At 49.2% G+C, this 13,364-nt stretch overlaps 1 protein-coding gene across 1 annotated transcript in view; it reads right to left on the bottom strand.

The window, feature by feature from the left end:
* LOC107119804 (diacylglycerol kinase eta-like) overlaps positions 1–13,364 on the bottom strand; it is a 206,573-nt gene that overhangs the window by 38,110 nt on the left and 155,099 nt on the right. Inside the window, exons 25-29 of the mRNA XM_015422396.1 lie at positions 11,922–12,032; positions 11,665–11,761; positions 11,157–11,264; positions 6,205–6,318; positions 5,720–5,854 (exon numbers count right to left, since the gene is read on the bottom strand). Coding sequence (XP_015277882.1) covers positions 5,720–5,854; positions 6,205–6,318; positions 11,157–11,264; positions 11,665–11,761; positions 11,922–12,032 — 565 coding nt within the window. The remainder of the gene's footprint in view (positions 1–5,719; positions 5,855–6,204; positions 6,319–11,156; positions 11,265–11,664; positions 11,762–11,921; positions 12,033–13,364) is intronic.

Genomic DNA, 13,364 nt, shown 5'->3' with positions numbered 1-13,364 from the left:
TTGTTAATGTTTTTATACTATTCCCATGTTATTACTGTTTTAATCCTTCTTATATCAGAATCGTACTGTTTTACTGGCTCTTGCTGCAATAAATTAGATCGATGTAAAAAAGTGGGCTTGAAGCTCAACATCAAAAAAACTAAGATCATGGCATCCGGCCCCATCACTCCTTGGCAAATAGAAGGGGAAGTCGTGGAAGTAGTGACAGACTTCACGTTCCTGGGATCCCAGATCACCGCAGACTGTGACTGCAGCCATGAAATTAAAAGACGCCTGCTCCTTGGGAGGAAAGCGATGGCGAACCTAAACAGCATGATAAAAAGTAGAGACATCACCCTGCCAACAAACATCCGCATGGTCAAAGCAATGGTATTCCCAGTAGTCATGTATGGCTGCGAGAGTTGGACTATAAGGAAGGCCGCACGCCGAAGAATAGATTCTTTTGAACTATGGTGCTGGAGAAGACTCTTGAGAGTCCCTTGGACTGCAAGAAGATCAAATCAGTCAATCCTAAAAGAAATCAACCCGGACTGTTCCCTGGAAGGCCAGATAATGAAACTGAAGCTCAAATACTTTGGCCACCAAATGAGAAGGGAGCACTCACTGGAGAAGACCCTGATGCTGGGAAAGATTGAAGGTCAAAGAAGACGGGGACAGCAAAGGATGAGATGGTTAGACAGTGTCATCGATGCAACGAACATGAAATTGAGCCAACTTCAGAGGACGGCGGAAGACAGGAGGGCCTGGCGGGAGCTGGTCCATGGGGTCGCGAAGAGTCGGACTCGACTGTGCGACTGAACAACAACAACAACAATGTAAGCATCCCAAATATCCAGTTTAGTGAATATTTTCCCTCTGGCCACTTCGGCCAGTAAGTCTTTGATTAGCAGCAAGGGGTATGCATTAGACATGGAAATGGCATTAAACTCCTATAGTCAGTACACAGCCTCAACCCCCCATCTTTCTTCTATTAACTCGCAAAAAGTCCTGTGCCTTGGCAGGGTTTCTATTGCACAGTCAGTTTTTCGATGAGGGGGCAACTCATCAGCCTAACATTCTTCAAACACCCGCCCCAAGTCTCTATATTCCGAAGGGCATGGCTCCTCCCCCCAGTTACGATTCCACTGGTGCTCTTGCAACGGGCGTCTAGGAAAGTTAATGTTCCTTGGCTCCATGGTACGTAACGGTCGTGCGCTGCGAGCCATGGGTTTCCCAGCACCATAGGGAATTGGGCAGTTGGGTGCACTATGAAAGACCAAAACCCCCACGAGCAAATCAGTAGTTTGGTACTGGCTCCTCTATCTTGATTACCGCAGCCCCCAAACTCGTAACTAACGAAGGGCTTATTAAGTCTTGGGAACAACCCGAATCAATTAGGGCCCGCATCCGTATTTGGGTCTTGGCCTCAGGGTGTAAAACAGTCACAGTCACAAAAAACAAGGAGGTACAGTTTCTCACCGAGTCTCGCCCCGGGGTCTCACGGACCTGCTGGCTGGTGCCCTTCACAGCAGGTCCTGGACTTTTCACTGCATCTGAGGCTCATCTCCATCGCTGGAGGAGGTGGTGCTTGAGGAGGGGAACTCTGCGGCTTGCAGGGCTCTGGGCGACTTTGGTCATTTCCCGGGTACCTTTCCCTTTTTCTCTCAGCGGACCTCACGCCATTCCTCACACCGATCTCTGTCTTTGGGTCAGGCCCAAGTGCAATCGATGGCAAAGTGGCCCGACCTTCTGCATCTCAGACAGAGCCCATTCTTCAGACGGTGTTTTCGGTCCCCGCTCGGCGGGAACCCTCTGCCTCGCGCTCCTTGCATTGCCCCCCCCCACGGGCCGGAGCCTTATGGTGGTATAACTTCACCAGGTTGTGGCAGTTTTATGCCTCACATACCACCTAGATCCAGCCAGCCAAAGTAAGGGGGCTGTCTTGGGCCAGCGCTTTCTCTAGAATGATGGTATTCAGACCAGCATGGTAGAATTCGATGAGAACCTCTTCTGGCCAGCCCAGGAGTTTTGCCACGGTTGCCTTGAACTCGTCGGAATACTCTTGCACCAAACGAGTGCCCTGGCGAATGCCCCTCAGTCTGGTTCTCGCCTTCTCCAGTTCCAAGGGTCTTCAAACTGGTGACGGAAGGCTTGCATAAAAGTGTCAAAGTCTTTCAGCTCAGGCGCAGCCACATTATACAGGCCCACAAACCAGTCCACTGCTCTATCTCACAGTCACAACCCCACAAAGTCAACCTCTGCTCATCTGACGCGAAGGTGTGGCCCCATTCCCTTAGCATCTTGTGTACCTGGATGGCAAAGAATGCCAGCTTGGCGAGGTTCCCATCAATGGTCGCCTCCAAGGCGTCCCGAGGTTGTTCGTGTTCCATGCTGCCTTTTCGTGGAGTGGGTCGAGGGGGGTGGCTTGGCTTCATCTTCCTTCTCCTCCTCCTCATCCTCCCCTGAGGTTTCGGAGACGTCTTTCTCCATTAACTCCTTCACTAACTTAGGCAACTTTTTTACAAGGTATTGGAACCCCCTCCTTCAGTTCCCATAGATCTGAGTGCAGACTGGTCGACTCTGTCTACGGAGGAGTCTTCCTCCCACTCCTCTTGCATCTTGCCCAATTTGGGGTCATCTTGAAAGGTGCGAGAGACCCGGTGTCTCTCATGCTCTTTTAGTCCCCTGGAGCCCCGGGATGCCCCCCAACCAGTCCTGATCATCCCAGCAATCGAGGGCTGGAAGAACACCTGCTTCTTCAACCATGAACTTGGTGTTTTTGCGGGCTTCTTCTTTTGGGTATCAGGCAGTGGGTTCTTGGGTTCAGAACCGGTACTGGTGCCTGCCCTGCCGTCTCCATCTCTGTTCCCCCTGTTGTGAAGGGGTGCCAGGTAGGAGAATGGTTCAGTTCTGACAATCTGTCAGAGTCCCAGTCAAATCACTCTCCATGCATACTTTCTTGATTGAAAGTTTTATTGGAAGATATGAGATGTTTAGGGAATGACTTCTTTTGTTAGAACTGAGGTGGTAAGGCGGGTAAGGTGCATATATTTACAATCACACATTCCATTCATACACATCAGTAATCTACCTAGACCATAGAAATTAGGGTCCTCCTCTAGCTAATCAAAGACTTTTCTCCATGGACATCTTCCCGTGTGAAACGATGTCTCGTTGGGGCTCCATAGAAGAGTTACAACAGCAAGCCAGTTTGGTATAGTGGTTAAATGCGCGGACTCTAATCTGGGAGAACTGGGTTTGATTCCCCACTCCTCCACTTGCACCTGGCTGGATGACCTTGGGCAAGCCACAGTTCTGACAAGAGCTGTTCTTGAAAAGGAGCAGTTTCTGTCAAGAGCTCTCTGAGCCCCACCCACCTCACAGGGTGCCTGCTGTGGGGAGGGGAAGGGAAAGGAGTTTGTAAGCCGCTCTGAGCCACCTTCGGGTAGTGAAGGGCGGGGGATAAATCCTACAGATGCACTCTCACTTTCATTCTTGCTCCCCTCCCCCTAGGAATGCTGTGGCAGGTGAGGGTAGAAGATAAGACCGCTAAAATACACTCTAAGGGGGAAAAGGGTAAGCTAGGTTAGAGCAGGGGAAGATACCTCAGGGAATCTTGAATGGCAATACAACAGTTACATATGATCAATCAACCCGAGCCTGACATTGTGTCATCTAGTGTGGAACTGTAAACATTGGGATTGTTAATTTTAATCTTAACTGTATTTAATTGTATGTTGATTTTCAATGTTGTGACCCACCCTGAGTCTTACTGTGTAGGGGAGGGTGCGCTATAATAATAAAGACGTCTAAGCCTCCAGCCATCAATACATCCTTTGTGTATAAATAAAAATATTGCAACTCATATACGTTTATGTGTATTCTATTAACTCACAAACTAGGATTGATTTCTATTTACTTATGAGACAGCTGAAGTTAAAAGTACTGTTTGGTGAGTCTGATAATATGGATTTCAATAAACAGAGTCCAAAATCAGCTTTTGTTCCTAAGGTGAATGAACCAGTGTTATAAGTATTTGAGAAACTAGTATTAACAGACATGGAGCAATTTGAGCACCCCAGGAGCCATAGTAGACACAATATGACTTTGGAAGAATATAGAACTTTAAATACATTACTTAAGGATGAGTTCATTACCATCAAACAGACTGATAAAGTTGGAGCTACTGTCATTATGAACACCGCAGATTACCATCTCATGGTGAGATGTTTTTTGGATAATCCCTCACATTACAGTGCAATAAATAATGACCCCACAGCACATATCATGAGAGCTATAAAAGTAACAGAGAATGAAGTTCTCATACTGGGGCATATAGATGAAGCCACTGTCAAATTAAGGACTTTCCTAGAATTCCAGTCTTCTATGAGTGTATACATATTATGTAATTGTTTATCTAGACTTTTTGCGAGTTAATAGAATACACAAAAACATATATGAGTTGCAGTATCTTTATTTATACACAAGGTGGTTGCTCTGGTTTTTGAATACACTTTTGTATACACCTTTTTGTGCATTATATCATTACTAGGGGAAATGCCCGTTGCGGGAGGAGGCAACGGGCCCGAGGGAAAGCTGTCGGCTTGGGGCAAGGGGGCTGGGGCCGGGCCCGCCCGGTGAAGCAGGGCTGGGGCACAGCGTGCTGCAACCTCCCCCACCCCCCGAGCATTCCCGGGGCCAGCGGAGTCCCCTCCAATGCAGTGCCTGCGGCCTGGCCAGTGACGGCTGTCCCAGGTGGCGAAGGCCGTCCCGGCCGCCAGAAAGAAGCCTCGCACTTGGTGGGGCCACAATCTCGCCCCACTGAAGGACTTTGCCTCTCACCGGTGGAAAGGTAGGAAAGCAAAGACATGCACGGCCGGGGTGAATGCCTCAGGCTGCGCTGGATCGTTGTTGCGCAGTGGGTGGAGGCAATGGTCAGTGTGGCAGGAGTGGGGCCATCACCTACCAGTCCCCGGACACGGCGGCCGCCTCCCCCGTCCCTGAGGCCAGGTGGCCCCGGCACAGGCCCCCCCTGCTGAAGAAGGTGGTGGAGTGAGGCAGACCGGCCAGCCGTTCGGGAATGAGCTCCTCACCCGCCGTCCCGGCCTCTGCCGTCCCCCTCGCTGACATTCCGCTTCTCCGGGGCTGCCGCATCCTCCTGGCACCGGCCCCCGCCCAGCCCCGTCGCCTGGCCTCGCAGCCTCCCTTCCCCGGCTCCTGGCAACGGCGTTTGCTCACAGCGTTCACCTCCTGCCTCCCAGCCAATGGCACGCCAGCAGCCTTGAGTGGCAGCTGGCAGGCCAATGGCTGATGGTGCGCATTTTTTTCTCTGCTCCCTTACTCAATTATATATAAGGAGAGATATCCTCTGGCAGTGAATTCCACATTTTAATCACTCTCTGTGTAAAGAAGTATTTCCTTTTGTCCATCCTAAATCTCCCACCCATCAACAAATTCATGCTACACTTTTAAGCAATTATTATAAGTTAACTCTGTTATTTGTTGCAGCAGCTACTAATAGGAAAGTTTAACAATAAGAACCCTGCTTTTCCTTGCAGCGTGTATGGAAGTGAAACTCCACTGCCTCTGATGACCTGATAGCTCTATGAAAACCTGAGCTTCCAACAAGTACAGATCTGCCTTTGTAGACCTATCTTGATGTATCCTACCTAAATGCAAATGAATCAAGGTTTTCACAAAGATATTTAATAACAAACATAGAATCCTCGCAATAACATACTCGGTCACGGGTCAGCATCTGTGTTCTGTTTTTATGCACGATTTTAATAATTCCCGGGGGTTGGATCCATGCCTCTCCATCTACTTGTACTGGGACTCCTTCCTCCCCAAGTATGGTGATTTTTACTGATCGGCACTGAAAGACAATAAAACAGTTTTCAATTTGGGCTAATACATTCAAGGAAACTGACAAAAAGAAGTGTGGGGGTCATTAGTGGCTGTGACTCCCTCCGGGTTGGTCTCAAGGCAGCCCCCCCCAAATCTGCCGCACTTTGCCATGTCTGGCAATTCACACAACTCATAAAATGAAAAAACAATTCACACAACTCATAAAATGAAAAACAAAAGTCAACCGCCCTGAGCTACTGGATAGGGCGGGGTATAAATCCCCCCAAAATAAATAAATAAACCCTTCACGTGCTCTTCAGCCTCTTCAGAGCTTGCCTTGCCAGCTCATTCTATATATTTCAAACAATACACACACACCTGCGCAATCCTGTGGTGTTGTAGCTTGATAACACGGGAGACAGCCATCTGCATGCTGCCAAATACCGCAACAACCTCCAAGATCTTATCATCAAACGACGGCGCCCCAAATATCTGAGAGAGGGAAAAGAAAACATCCATGGAGAGCCAGTTTGGTGCAGTGGTTAGGAGTACGGACTCTAATCTGGGAGAACCAGGTTTGATTCCCTGCTCTTCCACATGCAGCTGCTGGTGTGACCTTGGGTCAGTTACAAGTTCTCTCAGAGCTGTTCTCTTAGTGGCAGTCCTCAAAAGAGCTCTCTCAGCCCCACCTACCTTACAGGGTGTCCATTGTGGGGAGGGAAAGGGGAAGGAGATTGTAAGCCGCTCTGAGACTCCCTCAGGTAGTGAAGTGTGGGGTATAAATCCAACCTCTTCTTCTTCTCTTCTTATGATCTGAAGAGATCCCTATGAGCTGCTCAGAGCCAGGCTTGGATCATGACCATGTTCCCTCTTGTGCTTTTCTCCGGCTGCTGAAGAGGCTTTCCCCCCTGTGGCTATGGCACTGGTGTCCTCTACCTTCAGCACGCCCAAGGCCAGGGCTTTCCTTGGAACCCTCGTGCACCTGGAAGCGCTTGCTGCAGGGGAGGTGTGAGCACCATCAGGGAGGATGGAGGCCCTCTGCAATAGCAGGGGGGGACACTAGTCAGAGGGTCAAAAATACTGATTTTACTGACCAAAATTCCTAAAAAACTGACCAAATACTGACAAATTACTGAACAATTTAATGTCACCCTACTGATAAGCTAGCGTTTTAAATGTAAAACCAGGACTTCATTAAAATTATCTGGCCTCCACCATCCCCATAGTTAGAGGTGACCCAGATAAAAGGACTGCACACCTTTTTATTGATTGTTTTAATGAGTAGAGGACAATGTTTTCATTATTGTACAAATTTAAGGCAAAAAAGATTCCCTTTTTAAAATAATCACATACTGCAGATAATAAAATGGCAAAACAGCAAAAGCATATTAAAAACCAAACATAAAGTAATAATTATGACAACAAAACATAATTACTATAAGACTTGTCTTTGCTCGTACTTTATCTTTGGCTTTTTGATGAAAAAAGAACCGGCCAGCAGCCTGCCATCCCTGGTGGAGGCCGTGTCGGGCTGGGCACTGGAACACCCTAGACCGACTGTCCTGCGTGATTTCAGTGTCCATGCAGACGATGTGGCCTCCACTCGGGCGATGGACCTAGTGCCATCCCTGGTGGCGCTGGGACTCCCACTCACCAGACCGGACACACGCTCGATCTGATCTTTGCAGCAGGGGTCACAGTGGACCAGGTCACAGCCTCAGCAGTGCCATGGTCGGACCATCATGCCCTGAAGGCCCATCTGAATGTTTCACCCTGACCCTGTTTGGGCAGCGAGCAGGTTTCAGCTTGCCCACGGACCCAAATGGCCCTGCGGGATCCGATGCCCCCTGGCGGCTCGTTAGATGAGCTTGTGGAGGGTTGGCACAGCTGACTCTCAGCAGCCATCGATGAGATCGCTCCCTGACGTCCTCTGCGTCCTCACTCTAGGCTAGCTCCTTAGTTTACTGAGGAGTTTCAGCTGATGAAGTGAAGGCTATGATGGCTAGAGCAGCAGTAGCGGTACACCTGCGATGAAGCCACATCATCTTATAGGACGTTTATGAGATCCTATGAGATGGCAGTCAAAGCCACTGAGAGTATTATATGGCCACGATTGTGTCTGCAAGCTCATGCCCAGCCCAATTATCTAGAATAATTAGGTCTATGACTATTCTGCCACAAGGCAGACGAAATGTTAGGGAACTGGACACTGGCTGTGAGGCCTTTGTGAGCTACTTTGCAGATAAAGTCCTGTCGCTTTGCCGTGACCTCCCCGCCACAGTTAAGACAGTAAGTGTACTCAAGGCTCCATGCAAGTCTTCTAGTCAGGTTATGGATTATTTCAGTCCGCTCAGCCTGGAGGAAGTTGACAAACTGCTCTTAACTGTATGCCCTACCACGTGCTGCCTTGACCCGTGCCCATCATGGCTAATTAAAGCTGGCCGTGATGGGTTTCGAGATGCCCTAAGGGAGATTATCAACAAGTCCCTCTCGGAGGGACAGTTCCCTAGGGGAGGGGTGGCCAAGCGTGCTTAAGGCAAGAGCCACAATGAATAAACATCAGATGTTTGAGAGCCACAAGACAGGAGCAAATATCACACACGTGTTTTTATTGGAAATGTGCACATTTGGTTTTTTATTACCATTGAATGAGACTGCCAAAAATAAAAACAAAAGGGGTAAAAACAGATATTGATAATGATATTTATTTGTCCAATGATATTTGTAGGCTTGGAGGGGGGGGGGGGCTTAGAGAATGCATTTTAAGTTAAAGTTGCCTTCTTCCTCTGCTTCCCCCCCCCACCTCAAGCCTACCCAGGGAGGGGAACACTGGCGGGGAAAGGGGAGACCAACCAGGGAGGCCGATGCCTTCCCTTCGCGTCCCCAGCCGCCTTGCCGGGAGCCGCACAATAGATGTGAAAGAGCCGCATGTGACTCCTGAGCCGTGGTTTGGCCACCCCCTGCCCTAGAGGGCACTCAAGGAAGCTGTGCTTTGTCCCTTCCTTAAAAAGCCATCTCTGGATCGGGCCGAACAGGCTGGTCTCCAATCTGTCCTGTTTGGGCAAAATAACTGAGAGGGACGTGGCAATTCAGCTACAGAGCTTTTTGGATGACACGTCCATTCTAGATCCTTTCCAGTCCGGTTTCTGCCCAGGCCACGGGATAGAGGCGGCACTGGTTGCCCTCATGGATGACCTCCGGAGGCATTCTAGATCCTTTCCAGTCCGGTTTCCGCACAGGCCACGGGACAGAAACCCTCCTGGATGACCTCCGGAGGCATCTGGATCAGGGTGGATTGGCAGCGATGTTGCTATTGGACCTGTTGGCGGCGTTTGACATGGTCAACCATCAGTTACTGATCCATCACCTCGCCAACACTGGAGGTCCAGGGGCCTGCCTCGCAATGGCTGGCTTCCTTCCTTCATGGTTGGGAGACAAAGGGTGGTGCTAGGGGAGCAGCTATCCCAAAGGCACCCATTGATTTGTGGAGTGCCCCAAGGGGCGGTGCTGTCCCCAATGCTATTTAACATCTACATGTGCCCCCTTGCCCAGAGTGCCCGGAGGCATGGGCTGGGATGTCGCCAGTATGCGGATGACACTCAGCTCTATCTGTTGCTAACCCTGGAAGACCTGGACCTGGCGTTACAAGCTGTGGCTGGTTGGCTCAGAATGAGCCAACTGAAATTGAATCCGACAAAGACGGAGGTCCTGTGCCTGAGCTGGGGCGGCCCGAGGCTAGGGATCCTACTTCTGACCTTCGATGGGGTGCAGTTGGTGCCAGCGCCAGAGGTTAGGAGCTTCGGAGTGCTCCTGGATGCCTCACTAACAATGGAGGCCCAGGTAGCAGCCACTGCCAAATCAGCCTTTTACCACCTCCAGCTGATTAGACAGTTGGTTCCCTTCCTCAAATGCAACAGCTTGGCGACAATGATCCATGTGATGGTCACCTCGAGATTGGACTACTGTAATGCTCTCTACATGGGGCTGCCCTTGACCCAAACCCAGAAGCTACAGCTAGTGTAAAATGCTGCAGCCAGGCTTCTGATGGGCTTCCCTATGCAGGAGCACATCCAGCCTGTGCTGAAAGCACTGCACGAGCTGCCGACAGCATACCGAATCCGCTTCAAGGTGCTGGTACGTACCTTTAAGGCCCTTTATGGTTAGGGGCCCACATACCTGAGAAGAACGCCTTTCTCCACATGTTCCCCAGAGAGCACTGCACTCAGGGTCACAAAATCGATTGGCCTCCCAGGTCCTAAAGATGCCAGGCTGGCCACAACCAGGGCCAGGGCCTTCTCAGTGGTGGCTGCCCTGGTCCTTGGCCTGTGCTGTTGCCTAAATATAGAGACCAAGATGAACCAACCACCAATATAGATCATCTGATTACAACACTAGTATTGGTTCCCCCTTCTGTAAGCATTGTTATAAGTACCTGATCACTTACTAGCACTTTATGATAATGCAAAGTTTTATTATTTAAGATTGTATATCATTTGTTACCTATATGTTTAATCTCTCTGTAAGCCGCCCTGAGCCCACTCCGGCGGGGAGGGCGGGTTATAAATAAATAAAGTTATTCACGAACTCTTTCACTTTTCAACAGTTTTCTGCACTGCATCCACAAGCATTTTTCCCCCTTGCCCTCTTCTTCCATTGCTTTCTCAACTCCTTCTAGCATGAGCTGTGCCATGTTGAATCCCACAATATCCATCACCTCTACTTTCATTGTCTCATGTTTTAAGAGGTTAATTATGTTTCTACACTTTGTGGAAGATTTCACCAAATCACTTTTACTCTTAGGAACAAAGTCCTTAAAGTACTTCATAACTAAACTGAGAACAATCTGTCTTCTCACTGGGAGGTCATCATGTTTCCCCAAAAATGCGGTAATGAAAATGGGAAAACACAAACTGCATTCACAAAAATCAAAGAAATACTGACTTTACTGACCATTTCCCACCCCTGCAATAGCCAGAGAGAAGCAGAAGGAGGAAGATGTCATCGTATCCAAGCCTGTGCCTAGTGTGATCTCTAATTTGTCAGGGAACCCTGAATACTGCAACACCAGCATTCATGGAGTCTATACTCCGGAATCTCTTAAACACAACTGGGAAATATGAAGGCTTTCGTATATAGTGCAGGACTGCAATGTCAAACACAACTGCAGGCACACCTTACAAGAGTTACACACCAGAAGAAGAGAAACTGACTGCTGTGTAAGTAGAAGACTTTATGTATGCATGCCAGAACATTCTGGCTATTCAGACTACCTATGAAGAAGAGGGAAAGGATTGAGGGATCAGAATTCCTTTAAGAAAAGTGCTACTTACATCATCCTCCTTCGTTCCGCCCCAGAAATTAATGCCGCCAGCATAGCTTGGGATGTTGAGAACAGCGATGCCCTGGAGACTGGGGAGGGGGATGTACTGCCCATCGCACTGCAATCCACAAGAGAGACCATGCAACAAAACTCACGCGTGAGTCAGGGGAGGCCCCAGTTTGGCCTGAACTAACACAAGGTGGCTGCCTGTCTTCCCACGGCTCTTCCCGTGGCTGCTTCTATGGACACTTTAAGACATGGAGGGGCTCAGCAGCAGGCCTGGTGGCAGGTGTGGAAGAGCCCCTCCTCTCTGCACTCCCGTCCCCTCTGCCCTCCCGTTCCCCCTGGCAGCAGCCAGATGCCAAGCAGAAGTCCCACCGGGCCACAGCCTTGCCAACCTTCCTAAGCCACACAAGGAAGCTGCTCGAAGGTGGAAGGATGGAGCCCAGGGCCCTGGGACGGGGGCAGCCCGAGGGCTCTCTGGCCCCCCCTGGACCGCCCACGATACGAAGCCATACCTCAAGCTGAACTTTTTGTTCCAGGTTCTTGTACGTCCGCTGCAATAACTCCTTTGTACCAAGCACACCATACCACATCATATTCTTTGTTCTGCTTCTAAAAGCAAAAGGGAAATGAACGTTTCGAGGCATGAACAATTCCAGGTTCCTGGAAAATACTAATCATTTTTTAATATGTCCAAGGGAGAAAGGATAACGGTAACATATACATTTACATGAAATACTTTTGTTTCAAGGCTTAGTAGTGACTTGATTACCTGCATTTTTCAGGGTGCTCCTCCCGCTTATTATTAAATTCTAATGAAATCTTTGCATCTAATCCAATGCCAAAATAGTTGTTCATGACACATTTCTCTGAATATCCTTCCCTATCAAAGAAATACACAGTTCTATGATAATCATCATGACACACACAGTAGACTGACGCCATTATATGTACAGATATTCAGACAAAGGTACAGTTCTAGCTTTTCAGCTGATCCCGCCTTAGCACCCACCCTGGTCTTCCTGCAGATTCCCCACCCCACCCCCCCATGCAACAACCAGCAAATCAATCAGAGTGCAGCACTACAAAAAGATGAACTCCAGAAACCATGCAAATCATGCACAGGTAAGTTATGCAGGCTCCTTTTGCATAACTGTCCTTCTGCAAGGCATGCGGAGGGGCCATGAGCTATGCAGGGATCTGAAATCCCACCTCCCTTCCTTGAGCACGGGAGATCTTATGCAGAGACACCCCCCCTCCGACCTTTGAGGTTCCCCACGCCTCTGTCACAAATGTTAAAGCTGGTCTAGCTAGAAATGTATAATACTTTAAAATGAATGGTGCCCTTTTCGGGATGCTTAATTCTATGCACAGCACCAGATTTCACCGCTTTTAGGGATTTATGTGAGATATACCTGGCTATGGGCATAAAGCATGCTGCAAAAAATCGGGGGGGGGGGGATCCATGGATGCTAAAACTGGATTCTGGCAGCTATTGCTCTGTGAATTCAAGTGGATCAGCACTTATAAACATATAGTGATGGATAGCTTTTCATGCGTATGTTCATTGAAGCAATAGGTATGGAGGAAAATGCACCATCCCTTTAAAAGAGGCTTAATGCATACAAACAGGCAGTGGATGCTTTTCATAGCATGGATGTCAACAATGCCCCATGAAGCCTTGATTAAAGGGATGGGGCTTCCCCCCACCCAGGCAAGGGGCAGCCTTAGGTGGGTCAGACACTCTCCTCACCAGCAGGTATAGGGGAGGATAAAAACGCAGCCACACCAGCCCTACCCCTGAGTTCAGCCTTTAGAGAGCCAAGGACATGGCTGCACAGTACCTGGCCTCAAGCAGCTTCCTCCCACTTGCCCTTTGGCTACCTTACATGGTTGTGCGGAGAGACGCCTGCTTTGTGTGTCCCAACACCAAAGTGGGACTCAGGAAGCGCTGGGGGGGGGGGGGGAGAAGTCAAGTCCCAGTGCTTGATTTCCAACTTCCTCTGCAGAGAGCTCTGCCTTCTCACAAACAGGCAACTCCCCTGCTACATGTCATATACATGAGTAGAAGGTACTCCTTCACCTTCAGGGAAACTTCTGATATGGCCAATCCTTTCCTGACAGTCTTCAAAACAGCAGACACGCTGTCCTCTGTGTGATCTATCCCCTGATCCTGCGCCACTGCTTCTGCCCTTATCCTTAACCGTGGGGTAAA

This window comes from Gekko japonicus, unplaced genomic scaffold, assembly GCF_001447785.1.
Source record: "Gekko japonicus isolate JY-2015 unplaced genomic scaffold, Gekko_japonicus_V1.1 scaffold1072, whole genome shotgun sequence".
Lineage (NCBI taxonomy): Eukaryota > Metazoa > Chordata > Lepidosauria > Squamata > Gekkonidae > Gekko > Gekko japonicus.
Note: the sequence above shows the minus strand (reverse complement) of the source record. Positions and strands in the feature narration are given on the sequence as shown.